The sequence below is a fragment of the Podarcis filfolensis genome, assembly GCF_964270895.1.
Source record: "Podarcis filfolensis genome assembly, chromosome: 12".
Classification (NCBI taxonomy): domain Eukaryota; kingdom Metazoa; phylum Chordata; class Lepidosauria; order Squamata; family Lacertidae; genus Podarcis; species Podarcis filfolensis.
The window spans coordinates 56,325,860-56,351,417 of NC_139614.1; the positions used below are offsets into that span (position 1 = coordinate 56,325,860).

The 25,558-nt window shown below is 50.5% G+C and overlaps 1 protein-coding gene across 3 annotated transcripts; it reads left to right on the forward strand.

The window, feature by feature from the left end:
- Window positions 1–1,678: 1,678 nt before the first annotated feature.
- Window positions 1,679–25,004, forward strand: LOC310746047 (zinc finger protein 783-like). 3 transcript variants are annotated; one of them, XM_083579673.1, is made up of 8 exons: window positions 1,679–1,749; window positions 3,829–3,934; window positions 5,222–5,611; window positions 10,467–10,593; window positions 11,441–11,554; window positions 12,201–12,317; window positions 13,758–13,871; window positions 22,810–25,004. In XM_083579673.1, exons 3-8 carry the CDS (start codon window positions 5,237–5,239, stop codon window positions 23,823–23,825), a joined length of 1,863 nt encoding a protein of 620 aa, XP_083435799.1. In that variant the 5' UTR covers window positions 1,679–1,749; window positions 3,829–3,934; window positions 5,222–5,236; the 3' UTR covers window positions 23,826–25,004. The 3 variants fall into 3 exon arrangements, with proteins under 3 accessions (XP_083435799.1, XP_083435800.1, XP_083435801.1); XM_083579674.1 differs by lacking the exon at window positions 22,810–25,004 and adding an exon at window positions 16,694–18,176 and having other exon boundaries at window positions 1,681–1,749; XM_083579675.1 differs by lacking the exons at window positions 1,679–1,749; window positions 22,810–25,004 and adding exons at window positions 2,021–2,040; window positions 16,694–18,176.
- The last annotated feature ends 554 nt before the right edge of the window (window positions 25,005–25,558 follow it).

Consider the following 25,558-nt stretch of genomic DNA (forward strand, 5'->3'; position numbering starts at 1 on the left):
CCCCCTGGCACATATGAAGCATCCTTAAAGGTAAAGGGACCCCTGACCATTAGGTCCAGTCGTGGCCACTCTGGGGTTGCAGCGCTGATCTCGCTTTACTGGCCGAGGGAGCTGGCGTACAGCTTCCGGGTCATGTGGCCAGCATGATTAAGCCGCTTCTGGCGAACCAGAGAAGCGCACGGAATTGCTGTTTACCTTCCCGCCGGAGTGGTACCTATTTATCTATTTATCCTTACCTGGTCAAATGGCGGGTCCTTCTAGCTTGCTATTTCCTGCTTTGATTGCAGGAACTCTCAGGGCTCCTTCTAGACCTTTCTCCCCGAATCCCCTTCTTATTGAACCTGGGGTTTTTGCATTGCAAAGCTGTAGGCCATATGCCTTTACTGAGGGGCATTTTAAAACTTGTGATCAAAAGGGCTAGAAACTGGGATGTTATAAGACACCATATACTGTATTGCTATGGTGGTGCTGTGAGGTTCCAGATACTGAAAAGGATGCCAACCAATTCTTCCCTGGAGCCTCTGAGGGTGAAATAAAGGAGTGAGGAGCTTTGTGGCGGCTTCATACTTCCTTAACTCCAGTTCCTTAGTCCTCTGGAGTGTTGATGGGAGACAGGAAGGATGTATAGCTTCTCTTGGCCTGGGTTTAGCAGTGAATGATTTATGTTCCGCCTCTGCGGCCGGAGGCAGCATGTCTCTGAATACAAACTGCCAGGAGTCACAAGTGGGGGTGACACAGGAGGCAGCAATGGCCACCAACCTGTGGCAGGGAAGACCCCTTTCAAAGACACCCAGTGCAAGGCCAGAGGCTGCCAGTGGGGCAGGGTCACTGGGACTAGCGTTGACAGGTAGCTGGCTCAAAAAAGCGGCCCAGAACCTCTCTGCTGCTACAGGAGTCTCATTTTGGGAAGGAGGTCTTACTTCACCGTGCATAGTTAATCTGTGGAACTCCTTCCCACAGGAGGCAGTGAGGCCACCAACTTGGATGGCTTTAAAAGCAGATTGGGAAAACTCATGGAAGAGAAGAGGGCTCTTGATAACTGCTACAATGCTTCTGAATCTCAGTTTCTGGAAGCCACAGGAGGGAGGGTGGGCTCTTGCGCTTGGATCCTGCTTGCTGGTTTCCCTTGGGGGCACCTGGTTGGCCACCGTTAGAACAGGGGGCTGGCCTGGACAGGCAGTTGGCATGATGTTGTCTCTAGGCTCTTCTTAGGCTTTTACGGAACCTCCAGTTCCAGATGCAGTCTATTTAGAGCAGAGTTTCCCAACCTTGGGGCTCCAGCTGTTTTTGGACTACAACTCCCATCATCCCTAGCTACCAAGACGTAGTCTGGGATGATGGGAATTGTAGTCCAAAAACAGCTGGAGTCCCAAGGTTGGGAAAACGCTGATTTAGAGCTTTTGGTTCCTGGGGATATTTAGCCAGCGTGAGAACTACATGGGCCGCTGGCCTGATCCAGCTGGCCTCTGCTTATGTTAGAGCAGCGGAGAGGGCCTTCCTCCCATCGCACCCCTCCAGGGGGCAGCAACCAGCAGGAGAGCAGAAAGCGAATTGGCCCCCCCTTGCCATGAACTCCTCCCTCCGCAGGTGGCGCTGCGGTGCCTCCAGCGCACAGGAAACCGCTATCTCTCCTCCTCTCCCCGCTCCGCTTCCTCCTGGCCGCCGCGCGCATGCGTGCCGCTGTTTCCCCACTTTTTTTAAAACACAGGACCGCGCATGCGCGGCAGCCGTGTTAGTGAGACGGCTCTGGTGGGTACCTCCTCCTCCTCCTCCTCCTCCTCCTCCTCTCTCCCCGTCTCTTCCTCACCCCCCTCATTCCAACTGCGCCCCCCCGCCCCGACAGAAGCCCCCCCCAGCCCCGCCGCGCGTCCCCTCAGAAGGCCGCCTCCTCTTGCCCTCCCCTCCCCCCTTGCAATAGACGGAGCCTGATTGGGCCGCTCTCGGCTGCCCCGCCCCCTTTCCTCCTGGGGAGGGGGAGGGGAGACAAAAGGCCTGGCCGGGGGGGGGGTGTCGTCGAGGGAGGGGGCGCCGCCGCCTGAGGTGAGGCTGGTCCGGTCTCCCCCTCGGGGGAGAAAGGGAAAGGCAGCCCGCCCAGCCCCTTGAAGGGGCCTTCTGGGGAGGGGCCCCCTCGAAAGAGTTGGGGGGGGGCGTTGCTGGGTGTGAATATTGGGGGGGGGAGGCTGGTGGTGTGTGTTTTTTCCCCTGAGGGAAGATATGGAAGCGCCGCCTTGGTTTTTTCTGTCAGCTGGGGCGGGGCTCCTCGGAGGGGGGAGGGGAGCATCCAGGGGGAGGGAGGGGGAGGGGAGGGAGCGACGTTGTAGGCCTTGGAGAGAGAGAGTGAGTGTGTGTGTGTGTGCAAGAGGGAGGTTGGGAGCCAGGGAGGGGTGGGGGTGAATGAGAGAGGGAGGGAGAGAGAGAGAGAGAGGGAGCTTAGTGCTGTTGGCCTAAGAGGGACTGGCTTGTGTGTGTGTGTGTGTGTGTGTAAGTGTGCAAGATTGTTGCAAGCCAGAAAATAGCTTACAACAAGATGACTGTTTCTGCGGGGAGAGGGAGGTGGGGAGTCAGGGAAGGGGGTGGTGTGTGTGTGTGTGCATGAGAAAGTGTTGTTGGCCTTGGAGGGTTTCTCTCTCTTTCTCTCTCTCTCTGTCTCTCTCTGTGTGTGTAGGATGACTGCTTGCTTCTGCCTGGCAAGGGAGGGTGGGGGTTGGGGAAGGTTGGTTAGGAGCATCCCTGGGAGGGGAAGCTCTGTGTGTGTGTGTGTGTGTGTGAGAGAGAGAGAGAGAGAGAGAGAGAGAGAGAGAGAGAGAAATGCTTCTGGCCTGTGTGCTTAGAAAGACTGCTTGTTTCTGCATGGCACAGAGGGGGTGGGAGGCTCTTGGTCAGTGTGCTTTTTTTGGGGGGGGGTTGCAGTGGAAGAGGGATTCTCTCTCCATGCAGCTTCCAGGTCCAGAAGGATGTGCTTATTTTTTGTATAATGGGGGTTCTGAAGGGCACAAGGAAAGGGTGGTCATGTCCTCAGTGTTCTGCTTTGATGGGAGACTCATCTCTTGGGACCGTTCTTGCGGAAGTGCACGTTGCCCAGATGTGCAGGCCTGAGGAGTTGCAGCTAACATCCCTTTTTGAGACAGGCTGCAGCTCAGTGCAGGGTTCTTATGCAGAGGCAGGATCTCAGGGCTGGGAATAAACAGCCTCTTAATTTGAAAACTGTCACTAATATAGAGTTTTTTCTGGACCCTTAACTAACCAGAAGGATGGAATCCTCTTTGAACAATTTGTCCCAGAACAGCCTTCCTCATCTTGGTGCCTCCAAAGTATTTTAGAGTACACATGAACATTCTGGTTGGGGCTGATTAGAGTTTTAGTTCATAATATATCAAGGGCACCAGGTTGGGGAAAGCTGTTTTATGTTGACCAGATGGAAAGCAAGACATGGATTTTGTAGTTGTTTATTTATTTGCTTGCTTGTTGACTTATTTAAGTGAATTAGTTTGGGATCCATCCATTTGGATGAAGAGTGGCTTAGAATTCTTTAAAATAATTACGGTAATTTATATAACACTTCTCTGCCAATATGCTTAATGGTTCTCCCCCCCCCAAAAAAAAAAGTTCACAGCAAATACATTCACCCTAATAGACAAAATATTATTAAAAATGGGATTTGGGGGAGGAGGGAAAAATTAATTCACTTACAAATCCTTAGGCAATGTTACACATTTTCTACAGTCACATATGGAATAGCCACCGCAGGGATGTGCATAGGGGTGAGAGATGGCAAATGACTTGAGCTGAAATGATGGAGCGGACCATGGTGTCTCTTCTCTTCCACAGATGCAGCCAAGTTGCATAGAAGAGAGAGTTGTGGCAGGTGCAGCTGTCATGTAATAAGGAAGAAATCTGCACCTACTGAAATTATCTCTTTTACCAAGTATTCCAGGTAAATGAGTTTTGTTGTCTTTGCACATGGTTACTTCTCTGTTTTCTTCCTCTCTGTATTTCTGCTTCTTTTCAAGAACCGAAACCCCTGAACAGCAAGAGTAACAAAGGAAAATGCTATGCTTTTAGTGAGATCCATCTTAGGCCATGACACTACACGCTTTTGTGTCCAAACACACCAGGTGAAGAGCAGTGGAATAGACAGTACAAGACTGGGTGAACCATTGGTTCATCCACTTCATCCATCTGCAGGTTGTTGGGTTTTTTAAGAATCTATGTAAAAAATCATATTTAAATACTTAGTTTATTTCTCTGCATGCATTTCTAAACATTTTATCTTAAAATAGTACTTTTAAAATGCATTTTGGTGTCATTATTTTTTTGAGCTAAAGATTATTGCAAAATTGGCAGAAGTGCAAATCCAGAAGATAATAGCATTTACATCAGTGTACTAGTCTCAGAGGTGAGAATTAGATCAAATGGCTTTAAAAAAAGCAGGCGCCTTCTGTGCCAAGTTTTTAAAGCCTGCTGGAAACTTTTCTGTTTCACCAGGCCTACGCAGGCAAATAGGAGTACATCCCCCGCAATGGGCTATTGATCTTTGTTTTTAACTTTTTCGTTTTTAACTTTCTATTATTTTGTGCTTTTCTTGTATAGTTTTATTCCTTTTTCACTGTTGTAAACCGCTATGATAAAGCGGCACATCAATAAACAAAACTAGAATGCAGAGAAAACTGAATTCCTAGTGGGCATTAAAAGCATTTTGGTGTAAAATGTAGTTAGTAGTGTATAGAAAACTAAGGGCGGTGAGTGTGTATGTGAGAACCAGTCCTAAGTATTCCACAAACAAAGCATTTGCCAACCTGGTGCCCTCCGTGTTTTGGACTACAACTCCTGTCTGCCCCAGTCAGCATCCAGTTTGGCGAAGCCTGCATTAATGCAGCTCTAAGATGCACTTTTGAGGTGGCTTATAAGCACAAACTCAAATGTAAAACCTGTAATATTGATATAATAATTTGGTATCTCACAGGGACTTGTAGCTCAATGACCAAGCATCTGATTTGCATGCAGAAGGTTGCAGTTCATCTGCAGGTAGGGCAAGGAGAGACTGCTGCCTGAAACTCTGCTGGTTGTTGAAGGTGATCCTGAGTTAGATGGACCTGTATGGGCTGACACTGTATAATGCGGTTTCCTTCATTCCTAACTTGCTTGTGCTTTTGGGGCAGAGCAGACAGCAAGCCAAAATAGATGGACTATATTGATCGTTCTTCTCTCCTTTTGTAGCCAGCTTCAGCGTTTCAACATGGAGCCCCGGCAGCCGGCGCCTTCGCAGCCCGAACAGAATTTTGTCCGAGATGCCAAGCAGAATATGGCTGAGCTCTCTCTGTGGACGGTGGTGGCTGCGATCCAAGCCGTGGAGAGGAAGGTGGATTCTCACGCCACACGGCTGCTGAACCTGGAGCGGCGGATGGTGACCAACGAAAAGAAATACGTGGACTGTGAGAATGCCGTGGTGGACTTTGGCAACCAGATGGAGTGCAAGTTGACTGCTCTGGGGACGCTGATCCAGGAGTACGGGCTGCTGCAGAGGAGGCTAGAGAACATGGAGAACCTGCTGAAGAACCAGAACTTCTGGATCCTGAGGCTCCCTCCAGGCTCCAAAGGGGAAACCCCCAAGGTAAGGGTACTTGGGGGACACTCGCTCTATTCCCCCCCTTTTACAGCATTGTGAAAAGCTCCTCAGACTTGGAGATGTGTTATTATTAAAGGCTGCCTTCCGGATCATCAGCCAGCAAAACTTTTGTTAAGTAGAAAGGTTAACTCTTTCAGGCTGTCGGTGTGCCACAAACAACTAGCTCATGAGCCCAAAGTCTTGAAAACTTGGTTAAGATAAGAACTATACTTGGCTTTGGTGGAGATGGCGAACTGTGCTTGAAGGCTGTCAAAGGATGGAGATGGAGAGAGGAGAAGTGTGTGGTTCTGTGGATGGCCCCCAATATGCAGTCCACAGTAAAGAAGCGAACAGTGTCAAAATCTGCACAAGATTATAGTTATGCCCACCACAGGGAGGCTAGTATGGCATCTGTATTTATTTTTAAGGCTTGCCTTGTGTGACAGCAGAGCATTGAGGTTTGCCAGGCCTTGATTCTCACTACTTTGCGGCTTCGATCCTTGCATTATTTTTTAGGTTGCCGTTTTGAGTTCTTGTTTTTAATTTACCTTATTCTAGATAACTTCAGGCAAAACTCCCATTACTGTTGAGTGTTAGGCGGGAGGATTTGTGGAGGGCTTTTGGGGGGGGGGGGAGAGACACCAACATAGTTTGAGTGTTTCCTTAGCTCATCTTGCATGCTTAGATGCTGTTTGACTGACATTATTGGAATAGTTGAGAAATGCCTTATTTGCTCTTCTAAACTAGTGGAGAAACTTGTTTTCTGTCCAGCTAGTGCATCCCCCAAGCTCTGGAAATTATGGTCACATCTTTTCTTCTTGTCCTTTCCCCCTAACCTCCATGGACGAATAGAGTAGTGTGGTCCAGCTATGCCTGTTGGGATTCTCAGGTACCCCAGAGATCGTTGTGAGAGCTGTTAAATAGCATAGAGAGTGCTTAAGTAACTGCAGTAGCTCACCAAAGAGGATAAAAGGCTGATGCCTGCCTCTGGACATGCCCCCTTCCCTCCCAAACGTCTAGGGTAATATGCTATAATGTCAAATGAGCTTTATGAATATCTTACCCTTAATCTTCATGAAGCAAGGGGTTAATCGCTGCAATATACGCAATACTTGAAAAGGTGAATATAAGTGGAAACCAGCTTTGGGGATCTGGGAGACAGATCTGGGTGCAGGGATACCTCAGCAAAAAATGGAAAGCCCTTTGGAACAAGAAGCTATTTAAGACTGCAAAGATATATGAGAATGTCTAAAAATGCAGAATATTATTGGTACCTTGCACCCCAGAAGTGTCAATCCAAATGTTGGAGGAAAGATTGTTCAGGATTAGGTACATGTATCCATATGTGATGGGGGTTGTAAGAAAATTAAGAGTTTGAAGTATTCTTGGAACATGGTGAAGTAGTTGACAAATGACCTTCGTGGGCATTCTTAACAACTTTTGGTGGAAAGAATGAGATGGTACCATCTAAAGATATGCTGCCTTTTTATTTGTGGCTGCAAGACAGGTAATTGCAAAATATTGGAAAAGTAAAAATGGAGGTTCAGCACAAGAATAGTATTGTTACATTTGGCAAAATGCTTTGGCAGAGAAACTGACTAAACAGATCTGAGCTTCAAGGTTGCCTGAATGTGAGGGTGACTTTGCAGTTCAGTGGTATAGTTTTATTCCATGAGCTAATAGACAAGGTGGTCTTCGGAGTCCACCATCCACACTTGGGACTCTATGGACTGGTCCAGTGTGATAGATAAAAGATACTCCTTTTATACTCCGGAAACTCTGATTGCTTTCCACCTACATTTATATTGTGAAAACAACACCTTCAATTTTTTTAATATAAACCAATGGTTCTTTTAAAAAAGAAAAAATACCTATGCGTGGGAAAGGTGTTAGTACAATGCAGTTTCCTTTCGAGGAAAATGATGGGTTTGGAGGCACTGATGAAGTTTGCTGCCAGCTGTCCCCAAAGTGACTTTCACATCAATTAAGACTTAACAGACTGATTAAGACTAACCAGCCAAATCTCTAAAAGGAGGTGTCTTGAGCTCTATTGCTTCAGTTGCACGTTTAGTGGCTCTGGGCAGAATGCAGGAATGGAATTGCCCTCATGTTCCCGGTCAGCCATTCCTCTGATAGCCACTACAGTACAGGCAGTGGTTTGCTACCTGAAACAATGATACTTCATTAGATAGGATCATTGCCCTGACTTGAGAAGAAGAAGAAGAAGAAGAAGAAGAAGAAGAAGAAGAAGAAGAAGAAGAAGAAGAAGAAGAAGAGGAGGAGTTTGGATTTGATATCCCGCCTTTCACTCCCCTTCAGGAGTCTCAAAGCGGCTAACCTTCTCCTTTTCCCTTCCTCCCCCACAACAAACACTCTGTGGGGTGAGTGGGGCTGAGAGACTTCAAAGAAGTGTGACTGGCCCAAGGTCACCCAGCAGCTGCATGTGGAGGAGTGGAGACTCGAACCCGGTTCTCCAGATTACGAGACTACCGCTCTTAACCACTACACCACATGGGCTCTCGAGATAGATGCTGTTCCTGGAAATGTTCCATTTCCCTTCTTGAAAGCCTGGTGGATCAGGCTTTGGATTTGGGCAGGAGGGGATATGCTTTGGGCGAAATGCTTCTGGGTTGATCACCCCAAGAGAACTCAGCTTCTGCTCTCAGTATCAGTGGTGCAAATTTGCTTATAGGTTGTGCTTTGAATTTGGTTTTGTGTAGAACTTTGAAATGTCTGTCAAGGAGCAATGTGGGGTCAGCAGGTAGGTCATGACATACCTGCCCTGTGGAGACCTGAGCCTTTTGCCAATGCTACCTGATTATTACCAAGCGTGTGTCCATAACCATGAGGACTAGAAACTTCACCTGAAAAGTACAGCCTGGTAATTGAGGTTCTACTCAGGATAACTAGGTTCCATGTGTACTACACAGGGCAGAGGGTGATGGCAAGAGACAGACCCAGGCAACGTTGTATGTGTCAGCTGTGAAACCCACTTTCAAACTCTGCTCCCCCTTGGCTTGTTTATTTGGGGGGGGGCTCCTGTTGTTGTTTCTTCAGTTTCTATACTTCCCTTCATCTTAGGATCACAGGGCAGTTTTCAACGTAAAAGCACAAAAATACATACCATAGTAACAAACAAAAACAGCTACCCCCAACGCAGTTTAAAAGACCATAGATAGGTTAATTATCCAAAGGCCTGGGAGAAGAGGAATGTTTTTGCCTCACACCTAAATGTGTGTGACGAAGATGCCAGGTGAGCCTAGGAAGGGCATTCCACAAATGGAGCTACTGCAGAGAAGGCCCCGCTCTCGTGTTGCCACCCTCCAGACCTCTTGCAGAGGAGGCACATGAAGAAGGGCCTCAGATAATGAGCTCATGGTCTGGGTAGGTTCATATGGGGAGAGGCGGAACTTACGGTAATGTGGTCCTCAGCTTCTTGAGGCTTTATAGGTCAAGACCAGCACTTTTGAATTGGGCCCAGAAACTAATTGGTAGCCAGTGCAGTTGGACCAGGATCGGTGTTATACGCTCACACCGTCTTGCCTTGGTGAACAACCTGGCTGCTGAATTTTGTACCAGCTGAACCATCTTCAGAGGCAGCCCCACGTATTACGCGTTGCAGTAATCTATCCTAGAGGCTACCAGAGCATAGGCAACAGAAGTTAGGCTATACCTGTTCATATTGGGGTGCAGCTGATGGAAGGTGCTCCGTGCCACTGAGGCCACCTGAGCCTCAGGCAACAGCAGTGGATCCAGAAGCCGCATACCTGCCTCTTCAGAGGGTGTGTAGCCCCATCAAGAGCAGGTAGCTTCCCATCCATTCAGTCTAGGGAACCGCCCATCAACAGTCCTTCAGTCTTATCTAGGTTGAGCTTCAGTTTGTAGGCTCTCATCCATTTAATTACTGAGATGAAAAGGAGTAGAGCTGTGTGTCATCAGCATAAATGAGGAGTGGTTTTGCCAGTGCCTCCTTCTAGCAGGCAGGGACTACCCCCTCTTGCATTAATCACCTCCCTGGCCCAGTCAGCTGTCCCTCCCTGCTAGTCTTCAGCCAAGAGGGGCAAGGGTCCAGAGCGCAGGTGGTCGCCCTGACGGATCCGAGCACCTTGCCCACGTCCTTGAGCCTTACTAACTGAAACTCATCCAACATAATAGGACTAGACAGTGCTCTGGGTAACTCTTGAGATTCATCTGCTGTAACAGTGGAGTCAGGGTCCCAGTGGATGCAAGCGATTTTATTCTCAAAATGATTTGCAAGCAAGTCACAGTGAGCTGCCATCAGTTCTGTCACCACCTCTGGGCCAGACGGTAAAAGGTTCTTAGGCACTACCTAAATTATTATATATTGAAGTGCCACATTTTTGCTCAGAGCTTTACAGAGTAACTGACAGGCAGTGGAAATGAAGCTATTGCATTGAATCTGGAAGCTGCTGGATTGCTTCTTAAAAGCTAAACTCAACAAAGTTTCTAGGTGGAGATATTTATCTGTCTGTATCTGGATTGGATTTGAAATTGCTTTTATATATGCAGGTGTATTGCATATGGTGTTACTGTATTGTGAAATCACTTTGAGACGTTTCATGGGAACTCTATACGTATGTTAAATAAATAATAAGAGTTTGCTTCATACCGTTTTTTTTCTTCAAATCTCTAAATGTTGGTCGGGGAGGGGAGCATAGGAATAGCTGGTGAGTCTGCTTGCTGTGGGGAGCGATAGGCTGTGCACCCTTTCAGCTTCTCTAGACCAGAGCAGTAACATTCTGGCCCTGCAAAAGGTGATGGATTTGGAGGGAAAAGGGACACAGGTAAGTGCCAGGCACTCACCCTAGAAGGTCTAAGTCTGCGACTGCTGTGATTCCAGGTGCCGGTGACCTTTGAGGACAACTCCGTCTACTTCTCAGAGCAGGAATGGGGGAACCTGGATGAATGGCAGAAGGACCTCTACAAAAACATGATGAAGAGCAACTACGAGTCGTTGGTCTCACTGGGTAAAGAACTGGTTATTGCTCTTTTTATTAGCTGCTGATGCAAGTCATGAGGCTGGCTCAAGTGGTTTTTAAAAATATCTACCTCATCTGTTATCTAATTGTTTGCCATCTACTCCCTCATGGGGTGCAAATAATAAAATTATTATTAATCCCTGTTGCTGAAAACGGCAGAAGGGGAAAGTGCTATTGCATTCAGGTCCTGCTTGCGGGTTTCCAACAGGCATGTGATTGGCCAGTGTAAGAACAGGATGTTGGACTAGATGGGGCGTTGGCCTGATGCAGCAGGTTCTTCTTAGGTTCGTCTTACGTTCCCAGTATCTCTAGGGTCCACAGAGCATCTTTTTTAAGGTAGCCTGGCTTAAGCACGGACATTCTACTGGGGCTCTGATCCACGTTGCTTGGGCTTTCTGCCGAACGGTGGGCTGGTGTAAACACACAGTCGCTGTTAACCACGTTTGGGGATTACTGCTTGATTTTCTGCAAGTGATAAGCTGTGTGACGTTGTGGAGACTGTGCTGTAATGCTCTGCAGTGTCCAGGACCTGGGAGACAGCCAATACAAAGCAGGGGTGACTGTGGGGAAGTAGCTGAACTCCACTACCTCCATGACTTCTGCCTGTTCAGGGATACATTCCCAGTCTCTCCTCACCTCCCCACTTTGCCCTTTCTTTGTGCTCTGAAGCACCTCTGGACCTGCTCATGTAACTTCTATGGTGCACCTGTAATCTAGCGTGTTCCCTGCGGTGAATTTTCAGTGGGTACAGAAGTGCTGCCAGCATCTCCCTTAATCCTGTTCAGTACAGCAAGTGGGCTGAAGGGGTGTTCTGTGTTTTCTCTTTTTCCAACAGACTATGCAATTGCAAAACCTGACCTTCTGTCTCGGATTGAGCAAGGCGAACGCCCCTGTGTGGAGGAAGAGGAGGTCCCTAAGGAGAAAGAGATTTCTTCAGAGCCCAGCCCAGGTAAGCAGCTGGAATCCCAGAAGGGTTTGGGTGGATGAATAGGATGTACAAGGCTGTCTTAACTGACCCTTCCATCTCCAGTGAGAGCCAGTGTGGTGTGGTTAAGAGCGGTAGTCTCGTAATCTGGGGAACCAGGTTTGAGTCTCCGCTCCTCCACATGCAGCTGCTGGGTGACCTTGGGCCAGTCACACTTCTTTGAAGTCTCTCAGCCCCACTCACCTCACAGAGTGTTTGTTGTGGGGGAGGAAGGGAAAAGGAGATTGTTAGCCGCTTTGAGACTCCTTCGGGTAGTGATAAAGCGGGATATCAAATCCAAACTCTTCTTCTTCTTCCAACTGGGATTCTCCCCTCCCACCCACTAACTTCAAAATGTGCAGGAGATTTTCCTCTCTCTTCAAGAGGGGTCTGCCAGGACTCCCATGTCTGAGGTTCACCTTGGTGGTGTGGGCTGCAAGACCTGTGGCCCAGGACAGGGAAGTCTTGTGCATCTGGCATTCTTCCTGTTACAGCAGAGCAGAATGAAAGACCATCTTTGTCCTCCTTTGGGGTTTGTGAGTTAAATTGAAACAGGCTTAGCAAGTAGTTGCAGCCTGGTGCAAAGCGGCTCACCGAACAAACACCCTCTCGTTCGTGTCTCCCGAAACAGAAGCCTTGGTTTTTAGGCCTGGCCTGGCCTGCCAGATGGAAGGGAGAGAAAATGCTCATGTCATTGGAGACCAGGAGAAAGCAGAAGGAAGGGCAGCTCTGAGCGACCACAGCGTTGGTGAGTGGAACCCGTAGGTTAGGCCGTTTTTGTCCAGAGTATTTCAGGGTTTCAGAAAATACAAAATCGGCTCGGAAAAGAATCTTGACTGGATTCTCCTCACGGTTTTTGCAATGGAAGAAAATGTTGAAAAGTAAAGCCTAGAGGGACACAGCTCTTGCAGCAGGGTCTAAGAAAACGTTATCTCTGCACACACACACCCAAACATGAATGCTAAATATATTCAGCTGGAATTTAAAATATGGTTTGAATAGGTGGTGTGGGGAGGAACTACTAACCCCGGTGGCCCCTTCCCTGCCTCCACAGTCCGCATACCAGCTGCCGCTGACTGCAAGAGGGCAGGGGGTTCTCTGCTTGGCTCCTGCTTGCTGGCTTCACATGGTGGGTGTCTGGTAGGCCGCTGTGAGAACAGGATGCTGGGCTAGACAGGAAGTTGGCCCTTTTATCCCAGCAGGCCTCTTCTTAGGTTCATTACTACATTGACTTTCAATGTGGTTCTGCAGAATAGAGGCGACAGAGTTTTCCAGCTGAATGAAAAGCCCTAGATGCTCATTTTGAATAGTTTTTCAACAGATCTTTTTTTGGGGAGTGGGGGTTGCTTATTTTATGGTGACTGGGAGTGGCTGCTGAGACCATATAACACCAGTCCTGAGAGACCTGCATTGGCTCCCAGTACATTTCCAAGTACAATTCAAAGTGTTGGTGCTGACCTTTAAGGCCTTAAATGGCCTCCGTCCTGTGTACCTGAAGGAGTGTCTCCACCCCCATCGTTCTGCCCGGACACTGAGGTCCAGCGCCGAGGGCCTTCTGGGGGTTCCCTCCCTGCAAGTGAGGTTACAGGGAACCAGGCAGAGGGCCTTCTTGGTAGTGGCGCCCACCCTGTGTAACGCCTTCCCATCAGATGTCAAGGAAATAAACAACTATCTGACTTTTAGAAGACATCTGAAGGCAGCCCTGTTTAGGGAAGTTTTTAATGTTTAATGCTGTATTGTGTTTATAACATTCAGTTGGGAGCCGCCCAGAGTGGCTGGGGAAACCCAGCTAGATGGGCAGGGTATAAATAAATAATAATAATTATTATTATTATTATTATTATTATTATTATTATTATTACTGTTGTTGTTATTACACACCTGCAAATTCCCTTGACACGCATGTAGCAGGTGATTCATAAATTAATAACAATAAAAAACAAGGGGTAAAAATGCCTTCCTGTGGTCTGCCAAGGGCCCTGTTCATGCCACCGCACAGTTGGAGGGCAGTGCCAACCCCCTGGCAGGATCTGTACCCCCTGCCCCCTGCTAAGGTGCTTTCTGAAGTCCTGCAGAGACTCAGCCAGGTGATGCCCATGTTGCTGCCCTAAAGCAAGTCGGGGGAGGGGAGAGAGACTAAATTGCCCCAAGTTGAGCTTCCTCCTAACTGCTCTTTTCGTTGGCACAGACTATGGGGCTGCCGGATCCTCCTTTGGCTCTCCAGGGAAGCGGGAGCAAGAGGTGAACCTCGAGGGCCCAGAGGGCACGGAGGAAGGCGAGCTGCGCATCAAGCCTCGCGCTGGTGAGTGTTGCACCTGGCGCACCTGGGTGCAGGAGGGGCGGTGACGTTGCAGAGGCGCTTTGCGTTTGGAGCAGATCAGGCTGCCAACCCTTCCAGCTGCTACACTTGAGCCTGAGGAACATGTCCAAGCAGAACTTTATTCTCCCCAGCCCATTTAGTGCCGTGGCTGTGGGCCCTGTGTCGAAATAGCCACAGTTGAGTGAATCCGCATTTGCAGTGCATGGTGTCGAAGTCAGAACCTGGAGCAAGCCAAGCGCCTCTAATGCTCCCTTCTTGTATCTTGAGGGGGCTGTGTTTCATGGGGTGTTTGGGTACCTTTGGCCCACAGTGGGGAAAAGGGCCTTCTGCTTCAAGGCTCTGTGATGATGTTTTATGGCATAAAAGGGGTCTCTTTGTGTAAAGCAGGATAAAAATGTAACTGAGCTACACCTACCGTTTCGTGTTATTCTCCCCACCTTGGTATCAAGTTTGCAACCTCTGTGTGAGGAGCTGCCTTCTTGGTAGAACTCTGTCCTGTTGGGCAGCATCCTCTGGCCTCACAGAAAGCGTTTGTTCTTGCTGCTGCTTCACGGCCCGCCTCCCAGGCAAGGGGAGCTTCCTAGCCCCTGAGTCAAATTACTCTCGACCTTAACATAAGATGGGGTAGCCTAGGTTTTCTGCTGCTCTGGAGGGGAGGACACAAACCAGGGGATTCAAAGGAGATTCCAACCAAACATTAGGAAGGACTTTTCTGGTTTTTAGACAGAGTTTGTGTGACCGTCTGCCAGGGATTCCTTTGCTGTGATTCCTGTGTTGCAGAGGGTTGGGATAGATGATACTTGGCATCCCTTCCAACTGCTGTGATTCCACGATGTAAGACACACCATGCTAAGGACCAGGGAAGAGAGTAGTACAGGAAAACTCTATATGTTTCTCTGCTTCTTCAGCCCATTGGTTGTACCTCTGAGCCACGTCCCACGAGAACAAAGCCTTCCTCCTTCTGTTTCCACCCACCCACCCAGCAAGCCCCCTTTCTGTGAATTCTGTTGTAATGTTCAGGGTGAACTTGTGTCTTCTGTATTGCTGGCTAAAATATTCTGAGTGCTTCCTTCCCCCCCCCCCCCGCCTTCTCTTTTATGCAACGAATCACACTTGCAATATCCACAGTGATATTTAGCCAACGCCCCTCCTAGCTGTGATGTTGGCCCTCTCCACATCACCCGTGTGGCCTCCCACCCTCCACCACTTCTTGTATGGTGTGCAAGCAAAATGGTCTGCTCCTGTTAAAGTATAACCCCTGCCTCGTGGTATTCTGGGCCCTCATGGTAGCTTACATCCATGACAGAGCGATAAAAGTACAAAGAACCAGAATGCGGCGGTACCATTAAAAGAAAAACACAAAGCAGCAACACATCTCAGAAAGGTTCGGATGGTCTCATCTTGGCCACCTGTGTGCTGCCTTCAGTCTACTGATCCAGCAGCCTTGAGGAGGGCAAATGCGCTTGTCCTGTTTGACTAGCAAAGGACGAAGGAGAGCCAAGACCTGCTTTCAGGAGCCGTTTTTTGTAGTGGAGGCAATCCAAGCACGCGCGTTGCCAGCCCTGGGTCATTCTGGTGCTGGCCTCGAGTGCCCCCCTGCCCCGCTCACCCGAGAATGGCAAGGAGACTTGGAGGGGCACTGAGGCTCTGAACATGGAGAGGGGGAGAGGCTGGTTTAGAGCCCACCTGGACAAAGAAATGGGCTGCTGGAAGGATGAGCAGAGCTGGCTGGCTGGCGAGGCTGAGAGGAGACGCTGAAAGAGGGAGAGAAAGAGAGAGAATGAGCACGAGCCCTTCATGTAAGAACACAGCTACTGCCTGTCCCCCTTTCTGACTTGTCTCCTGCTCTCACCTGGTGGCCGTTTGCTGCTAGGCGGGGGCAAGCGCTGATCACGTTTCCATGCTTTCCTTTGCTCTTTCGAACTGTCAGCCGCTTGTATAAATGTACCCCGAACGTGGCTTTCTTGTAGGGTATTGGGGGGGGGAGAGAAGGCAAGTGCTTGCTTGTCTTTTGACTAAAGAATATAGTAATTTTAGGGGAGTGGGCACCTGCAGTGTGCAAGCACTGAGCAAGGGTCAGAAAGATCCCTCTGAGTGCACACTAGAGAAGCACATTTTATAAGCTCAAGCCCTGTTGTCTGTAGCCTGCTAGACAAAGGAGTCCAGGGACTTGGAGCTGAAAGTGTGGCCGGGTGAGAGCAGGCCTTCTGTGACTCTCCAGAGCAGAGAGGACATCCCAGGCAGGGTTGACGTGAGCAATGGAGAACAGCTAATGGACATTGCCGGGGGTAGGACTAGATGACTTTGAGGTCCCTTCCAACTCTGCAATTCTTTGATTCTAACGTTTTTGGGTAGAGCGGAGAGCAAGGCATAATGGGGCTTGTCAGCTTACAGACCTGGGTTCTTAGTTTAAAATAAGTGCCAATGAGACTTTTAATAACGTGTGCAAATGCCCAGTCAGGCTGCACCAACCAGAGAGTTGCCTTGTTGGTCTTTGTACACGTTGCCTGATGGAAAAGGGACTGTGTCCTCGTGACGTGGTGCGGCAGAGAGGCCACGCTGGCCGCAGCCGCCTTGTGCAGTGGTCAGGCAGGAGTGCGCTGACGACTGAGCAAAGCGGGTTCCTGCAGAGCCACTCTGGGTTACCTGGCCCTTTAAGCACCCTCCCTCTGAACAGGCAGGAGAAGGTAGCTGGGCAGAATGTTGTAGGTTTCTGGCTCAGTTTTTAAGAAACGGATGTTGCGCGCGTTTGCTGCTTTGGAGAAGAAGCATTGCACCAACGCTGTTTTCTTTCAACCCACCAGATGACGGGCTGGCCTTCAAAGCAGAGGTCCTGCAGGCCCAGAAAGCGCTGTGCGAGAGCTTGGGGCTGCAGTGCACCGAAGACGCCGTCCTCCACGGCCCCCACCCAGGGGCTGCCTCCCTCGGGAGCCGCTACAGCGCCCTGATGCACCAGCGGAGGCACCCGGAGAGCCAGGCGGACGAGGCCCTTCCCGGAGAGGGCAGCTTTGGCGGAGGCGGTGGCGGCCACAGCCCCATGGTGGGCTTCCAGCGCGAGAGGCCGGGGGAGAAACTGTTTGTGTGCCCCGAGTGCGGGAAAAGCTTCCGGCTGCACAAGAGCTTGCTGATCCACCAGCAGAGCCACGCGGCGGGCGGAGGCTACCGGCCGCAGTGCGAGAAGAGCTTCACCTACAAGCAGCAGTTCACCCTCCACCAGCGCATCCACACCGGGGGCGGCGCCTACACATCGGTGGCCTGCGAGGAGACCTTCAAACAGAGCCACAACCTGAAAGCCCTGCCCAGGGTGCCAGCCGGAGAGAAGCCGTACGGCAGCGCCAAGTGCGTGAAGACCTTCAACCTCAAGTCGTCCTACCGGCAGCACCCAAAGGGGCACGGGCGCGAGAGGCCCTACAAGTGCAGCCGCTGCCCCGAGAGCTTCTCTCAGAAGAAGAGCCTGGTGACCCACCAGCGGCTGCACTCGGGGCGGGGCAGCGGCAGCTCCCTGGCCTGCCTGTACTGCGGCAAGAACTTCAGCCACCCCTCGGATCTGGTGCGGCACCAGCGCATCCACACCGGGGAGAGGCCCTACCGGTGCGGCGAGTGCGAGAAGAGCTTCACTCAGAAGCAGCATTTGCTGCAGCACCAGAAGATCCACCTGCGGGAGCAGAACCGGCTGATGGGGACGGCCGTCCGGGAGGCCCTGCTGGACGCCATCTTCATCTAGCAGCCCCCTCCCACCGTGGCCGGGGCTACGGCTCTGCAGGGAGGGGCGGAAGAAGGGCAGGGAGGGAGGGGGTGGAGAAATAAGACTGTTACCTCAGAAATTGGACCCCCAGGGCTGCGAGGGGGCTTCTCCGCGACCTCCCTCCTAGCCTGTAGGATCCTGTAGACTCTCGGGTACTCGATAGGACCTTTTTATTTTAAGGGTGACTAGAGATTGTTCAGAGTTGCTGAAGAAAAAACAGTGGCATTGGTAGTAACAAAAAAATGCTTCTGGGATTGTCTTTTCTGTCTCGTTCGGAGTGTACCATACTGTAGCTGCCCCTTCCCACTATCTCCTCCCCACCGCCCCCCCCCCGGTTGCCAGAGGGACATTTTCACTTCAGAATAACTCAAGACGGACGACTGTTGGCCCAGAGACGGCGCACCCGTTCACCTTTTCTGTAAACACCGATTTCTCAGAACTGAACACTTTTATATACTTTTCCCCTGGATTTTTCTTTTTCTTTCTTTCTTTTGGTCTGTGGAAACTTAAAAAATAAACTAGAAATGTGGAAAAAGAAATTAGCTCAGCGTTCTGGTTAGTGAATGTTTTTTTTCCTGGGGAAAATGGAAATTTCTGGGCACCATGTGTGTTTCGTGACATTGTGGGGTGACAGCAGCAATGAGTGAGGGCGTCTTCCGTGGCCCTGCTGTCTTTTCTGTGAGACCCTCCCTTCTCCTGCCACCATCCACCCATGCTGGGGTCCCCGTACCATCTAGAACCCCAGAGCAGGCTCCCCTTACACAAGTTCGGAACTGTGGGACCAGAGAGGGGGGGACACATTTGCTGGCCCCTAAGGCACTGGGAGGGACGCGGGTGGCGCTGTGGGTTAAACCACAGGGCCTAGGACTTGCCGATCAGAAGGTCGGCGGTTTGAATCCCCGCGACGGGGTGAGCTCCCGTTGCTCGGTCTCTGCTCCTGCCAACCTAGCAGTTCGAAAGCACCTCAAAGTGCAAGTAGATAAATAGGTACCACTCCGGCGGGAAGGTAAACAGTATTTCCGTGCGCTGCTCTGGTTCGCCAGAAGCGGCTTAGTCATGCTGGATACATGACCCGGAAGCTGTACGCCGGCTCCCTCGGCCAATATAGCGAGATGAGCGCCGCAACCCCAGAATCGGCCCCGACTGGACCTTTACCTTTACCTTTAAGGCACTGGGAATTGTACCTAATGATTTCAGCTTTTAAAACTTATTTTGCAAACTTTCTTGAAAACCTTTAAAGCCGTTTCCAAGCAGAAAGTTGTCTTCCAAGACATGTACGTATGTTAAGTCTTGTATGTAAGTCACTCGCATGGCATCAGAACAGACTTGGAGAATATTTTGCAGTGCAGATTATGCTCACATGCAGAGGGTCTGCATCAGTCTGAAATGTTAAGAGGCTGTCTCCAGAATGGCTGCTGTAACTTGAGACAGAAGGGGAATTACTATTGCTAATAACCAATATCAGTCAAGACCGTGCAAACGCATCTTTCTTTGTAATTAAACGTGGCGAGGCCCTCTCCAGTCTAAAGGTAAGGCAGAGGAAAAGACTTAAAGACACTCTTGTCTCCCAGACAGCCCTTTCCTCAGCAGCTCAGCATTTCCATGGATTTCTCCAGATATTTCTGATCTTGCATTGGGAAATGCTCTTCCTTGAAAATCAGACCATGAACTCCTCCGGGCAGGGAACGGTTCTTACTAGATTTTGACACTGGATTTTTCTTAATGGGGGATTCAGCTTCTCTCAAAGAACTCCCAAGAAGGGTCATCTCACCCAGCTCCCTGCAGTGCAAGATTCACAGCTAAAGAATCTGACAGGTGGCCATCCAGCCTCTTGTTTCGAAACCTCCAATGAGGAAGAGTCTGCCACCTTCTGAGGGAGTCCATTCTATTCTCAAACAGCTCTTGCCACCAGAAAAGTTATTCCTAATGTTGAGTCGGAATATCCTTGTCATTTGAATCTGTTGATTCGGGTCCTGTCCTCTGGAGCAATAGAAAACAAGCTTGCTACACCTTCCATTTGATACCCATCGTTCAGCCCGGACACTGAGATCCAGCGCCAAGGGCCTTCTGGCTGTTCCCTCATTGTAAGAAGCCAAGTTACAGGGAACCAGGCAGAGGGCCTTCTCGGTAGTGGCCCCTGCCCTGTGGAACGCCCTCCCTTCAGATGTGAAAGAAATAAGTAGCTATCATATCTTCAAAAGACATCTGAGGGCAGCCCTGTTTAGGGAAGTTTTTAATATTTAACGCTGTATTGTTTTTAACATTCGATTGGAAGACGCCCAGGGTGGCTGGGGAAACTCAGCCAGATGGGCAGGGTATAAATAATATTATTTTTATTACTATTATTATTACTTGAAGGTGTCTATCATGTCACACCTCGTCTTCTCTTATCCAGGCTGAGCACCCCCAAGTCATGAGACTTTGTTTCCAGACCCTTTTATCGTCTTGGTCACCCTCATCTGTACATGTTCCAGATTATCAATATCCTTAAATCGTGATGCCCAGAACAGGACACAGAACTCAAGGATTGGTCTGATTCAGGCACAACAGAGCAGCTATTCTCACTTCCCTTGGCCGAGACACTTGACTTCTGTTGATGCAGCTTAGAATAATAACATTAGCTGTTTTTGCTGCCGCATCACACTGCTGGCTCATGTGAAACTTGCGGTCTCCTAAGACCCCCTCGATCCTTTTCACATCTGTGTGTCAGGCTTGGGGAGTGAAAGGAATGTGTCTCCACTGCCACCGGAGGTTTCAATATCCTGCATCTGAAAAACGGGTTGCAAGTTGGGGGGAAGGATCTTGCTTAGTGATGGGACACCTGCTTGGCAGGTAGAAGGTGTTGTGCTCAGTCTCCAGCGGTCTAAGTCAGCATCCCGAGAAGTCAAACTTTTAAGAAGGAGAAGGAAGGGTGGGGGGAGCAAGTTGCTTTTGTGCCATTGCGGCCCCACGAAACAGTGGATGCGTGATTTTTTGGTACAGGCTGTAGCCATGGACGTGCTATGTGATCTGATGGTGAATTTGGGGTGACCCAATGAAAAAATCCTGAGGATCCATGAGCTTTTACCTCCCCCCCTCCCAGGCAGTCTCCTTTATCTCTAGCATCCCTTATCTCTCTCCCGATCCCACCGATCAGCTGCTTCCTTTCAACACTCCCTTCCCTCTTGTTTGCCTTAGTGTCTTTTCCTGAGCTGGAGCAGTTTTTTGCTCCTCCTTTTCTTCTAATTTCTCTCCTTATTGCTTTAGTCTTCCTGTTTCCACCTTTTGCAAGGTTGCTGTCTTTACCTACCCTCTCCCAGGCAGCCTCCTTCATCGCTAGAGTCCCTTATCTCCCTCCCTGATCGCTTGCCGATCAGCTGCTCAGCAGCTTTGTTTCAACACCCACTTCCCTCTTTCAAAAAAAAAAAAAGCACGATCTGCTTTTTGCCCCTGGGCAATTCAACTCCAGGGACCACGCATTCTCTCCATAAGATGCGCAGTCTTATGGAGCGGAAAATACGTTACTTCAGGCAGTGCAGTTAATCTGTGGGACTCCCTCCCACAGGAGGCAGTGATGGCCACCAGCCTAGATGGCTTTAATAGAGGATTGGACGAATTCATGGAGGAGGAGAGGGTTATCGATGGCTTATAGCCTCGTTGGCTCTGCCCTGCCTCTATGGTCCGAGGCAGCAATGCTTGTGAATGCTGGTTGGTGGAAACCACTGGAGGAGAGAGGGCTGCTTGTGCGCTCACATCCTGCTTGCAGGTTTCCCATAATGGGCATCTGGTTGGCCACTGTGAGAAGAGAATGCTGGACTAGATGGGCCACTGGCCGGATCCTGCACGGCTCTTCCTATGTTCTTAATAGCCAGAGAGCGGTGTGTGTCTGAAGAATAGTCTCCAAACGGTGCCCCCTTGGGGACACAGTGTGCCTTGCAGGCCTTCCTATACAGCCGTCCCAATGTTTTGGACTCACATCAGCCCCAGCCCTCAAGGGTATAGAATACTGCATCAGATGGGCAATATCCCCCCCATTGGGGGGTTGGGGTTACCAGGCTGTGTGGAAGGCTGCTGCATGTGGATTGGAGAAGTTGGGGGTAGTTGGCATCCATCTTGGAGGTCCCAAGTTGCCAGGTGGTTAGAATGGTCTCAACTAGGGCCATGGCCCCGATCTGGTGGAACGCTCTGTCACAAGAGACCAGGGCCCTGCGGGACTTGACATCTTTCCGCAGGGCCTGCAAGACAGAGCTGTTCCGCCTGGCCTTTGGTTTGGACGCAGTCTGACCCTTTTGTTTCCCTCCCTTTATGGTTTTGATCTATGGGCTACTTTTAAAATGAGGCTGCATTTTAATCTGTATTTTAAATTGGGTTTTTCCCTCCTGTTATGTTTTTACTGTAATTTTACTGGTGTTAGCCGCCCTGAGCCCGGCTCTGGCTGGGGAGGGCGGGGAATAAATAAAAATAATTATTATTATTGTTATTATTATTATTATTATTATTATTATTATTATTATTATTATTACTATTATTATCACCTGTCTTGGGAGACAATGGAGGAGTGCTCCTTTGGGGCTGAGCAAAAGCTGTTGGTAGGTAGCAGCACCTGCCGTGGCTGCAGAGACCGATGCAGGAGAGACATGTTTTGTTGCAGCCAGGGCAGATGAAGGTGTTCGGTTGTTCTGCTACAGATGCACCAGGGCGTTTTTTGTCTCTGCGCTCCTCCCAGCGGTCATTCCTCCTATGGTCACTGCTCTGGATGCACAACCTGACCATCTGTCTCCATGCACTGCGGTTGTCTGCAAGGGATTCCCACACAGCAGGGTTGATGTTGCAAGCCTTCATGTCGTGTATACAGACATCTTTGGTCTCCTAGTGGGAAGCCAACTCCCTGCAGAGAACATCTTTGTGGGTCCTGCCATCTTCCATTCTGTATATGTGACCCATCCAGCATAGACGTCACTGAGACAAGAATGCGAACACCCTGGGAACATGGGCTTGGGAGGAGAGCATATTATAATAATAATAATAATAATAATAATAATAATAATAATAATAATAATAATAATAAATTTTATTTATATCCCGCCCTCGCCAGCCGAAGCTGGGCTCAGAGCGGCTAACAACATCTTGGTTTGGTAGGCATTCCAGATTTTCAGCGTCTTCATTTTTGTCTTCCACTCTCCCCTTCCCTTGCAGACCTCCCGACGGACAAGGCGCCGATTGAAGCCAAGCGAGATCCCCGAGTCCCTGAGCCATGGGGGCCCGAGACGTCTGGGGAGAGCGCCTTCGGGGAGAAGGGTCCTCCTCGCCCAGCCGTGTGGCCGGGGAGCCCCCCGGGGGAGCACAAGCGGTTCAGCCCCGTTGGACTTGCCCTGGCCGAGTGGCCAAAACCCAGCAGCGAAGCCAAGTCTCACCCGTGCCCAGACTGCGGGAAGAGCTACGGCTTCCCAGGGGTCTTGGAGGACCACCGGCGCAGTCGCTGCAGCCTCGCCCCCTCTCCGGGATGTCTCCTGCTGTCGCCCTCGGGCGATGGGAGCCTCCCGAGGCCTGGGCTGGGCTGCCAGGGAGAGGCGGAGAGTGCCAAGCCCCTTTCTCCTCTTCCTGCGCCACCCGGGGAGAAGGGCTGGGCGTGCCCCTGGTGCCAGCAGCGCTTCCGGTTGCAGGTGAACCTTCTCATCCACCAGAGCAGCCACCTGGAGGCGGGAGGCGAGCTGGGAGGGCAGGACCGCCTGGCGTGCCGCTTCTGCCCGCGCCGCTTCGGGCGCTCGGACCACCTCCTGCGCCACCAGATGAGCCACACGGGCGCCCGGCCCTACCAGTGCCCCTCGTGCGAGAAGAGCTTCACGGACAAGAGCAAGCTGACCAACCACTACCGCACGCACACCGGGGAGCGCCCCTTCCGCTGCGCCGCCTGCGGGAAGAACTTCATCCGGCGACACCACCTGGCCAAGCACCAGCGCACCCACACCCGTGAGAGGCCGCACCAGTGCCACGTCTGCCTGAAGGGCTTCATGCAGAAGCACCACCTGCAGAAGCACATCCGCACACACACGGGAGAGAAGCCCTACCGCTGCAGCCAGTGCCCCAAGGCCTTCTCCTCCCAGCAGCGCCTGCTGCTGCACTGCTGTGCCCCAACGCAGGTGGTGGCGGCGGAGGCTGCGGGAGGAGGTGGCTCGGCGGCGTCCGCCACCGCCCTCCTCTCAAAACATTGATGTACCTCCTGCGCCGTTCACAAGGCCGATCTTCCGGTCTCCCGCCTTCAGAAGGGGCGTGGGGAGCAGCGCCCTCGATGCCGCCAGCTTGCTCGAGAGACCCTTGCCGGACCTCGGCTCTCCGCTGCGAGCCTTGGCGGCAGAGGGTGCGTTGCAGAGCCTGAGCTGCCATGGCAAGGTGAGCCCCTTGCAGGACAGCAGCTCCTCTGCGCCTTCAGTGTAAATGGTAAATCACATAAGGGTGGCGTTTCCCTGATGGGGACTTTGGTCGTTGTGGTGCTAACGTGTGCTTAGAAGGGGAGAAGGGGGTTGCGCATGAATGTAAGTATTAAGAAGTCTTAAAGGTGGCCGCCGACGCCATCTTTTCTTTTGTTTCCAAGGCAATCACTGTTGTTGGACTACAACTCCCATCATCCCTAGCTGGCAGGACCCCAGTGGTCAGGGATGATGGGAACTGTAGTCCAAAAAAACAGCTGGAGATCCAAGTTTGGCAAACGCTGGACTAGGCCCTGATATAGCTCAGGGTTAGGGTGGTCGTCCGAAAGAGGGAGGGGGATTTACATCTGGGGAAATTTGATGTAAAATATTAAAATGGTGAATATGTCAGCCTGGTTATGTAAGCCTGGAACAGTGGAGAACAGGACTCAGTTTGTGTCTCGCTGCGTTTAGAAGAGCCCTATCCAGCGTCTTCGTGGTTTCAAGCTCTTAATCGCAGCTGGAATGGCCAGGTGACCTCTGAAGCCACACAGAACCCCAGTGAAGCGAAGCTCCTTCATCTCTTTTCCAGATGTCCAAGAGGTTCACCATGCAGACTGGGCCACGGGGCTCTTATTCGGCTGTTCTCGCATGATGCCTTGCTGCAGAGTTGGGACCAAGCATTTTGGGAGTCTGGAAAGGGCAGGACCCAGGTGGGGGTACCCACCTTGCCTGAAACCTCACCCAATGGGACTATAACGCCACCTCCTACAACGCGTGGCCGTTGGGACTGTGGAACTTCTGTTCTTTTCTGAAATACTTTCCCTGCATCGATAGATTTTTGTTTCATTAAAAACCCAAACTTTTGTCCTTTAGGGGCTGGACATTCTGTGTTGTGGTTTTGGATAGATATATTTTTTCCTGATTTTGTAATCCTGCTGTAAAGGCTTACCTGGGGGGAAAGATATACACTGGAAATGCAAACGGGAGCGTCGTGTGGTTTTTTTCTTTCCTCTCCTCCTCCTCCGTTCCACATTTTCCTGTTTTAAAGGTATTAGAAAGAACTTCTGCTCTTCTGTCTTTTAACAATCCATCCGTCCCCGTCCCCATCCGTCCCACTCTTGCAAGGAAGCACTGAAATAATTCCATTCTGTATAGGTAGAGACAGCCTTGGCCAATCTGTGACACTTTCCGGGTGCATGGAACTACAGTTCACATTGGCTCCAGCTTGGGAGTTGCAGTCCATAGCAGCTGGAGGGTACCAGGTTGGCGAAGACATTTGTGCCCACATTCCGTGCTGTTTCGAACCCGATACCTGAGCATGCATCTCCCTTCTCTCAAAACTTTCCATCACTGTGCAAGGCACTGAAGATGCATTGACTGGGTTTGATGGGGATGTGGAGTTGTGGCTGGTAGAAATCAGGGACTCAGTGGCTCCTAAATACCCCTTTTATTATTTTGGCCTTTCACTTTTGCCCTTGGGATCCAAACAAAAGGGTCTGTTGGTATCGCTGAGGACACCGGAGTTACAAGTTTTG

What these genes read in the sequence shown, in the direction of transcription:
- LOC310746047 (XM_083579673.1), top strand. Translation starts at nt 5,237, where the DNA reads ATGGAGCCCCGGCAGCCGGCGCCTTCGCAGCCCGAACAGAATTTTGTC. An exon ending in CCAAAGGGGAAACCCCCAAG is followed by an intron (nt 5,612 to 10,466) that starts GTAAGGGTACTT and finishes CTGTGATTCCAG; the next exon opens with GTGCCGGTGACCTTTGAGGA. An exon ending in CGAGTCGTTGGTCTCACTGG is followed by an intron (nt 10,594 to 11,440) that starts GTAAAGAACTGG and finishes TTTTTCCAACAG; the next exon opens with ACTATGCAATTGCAAAACCT.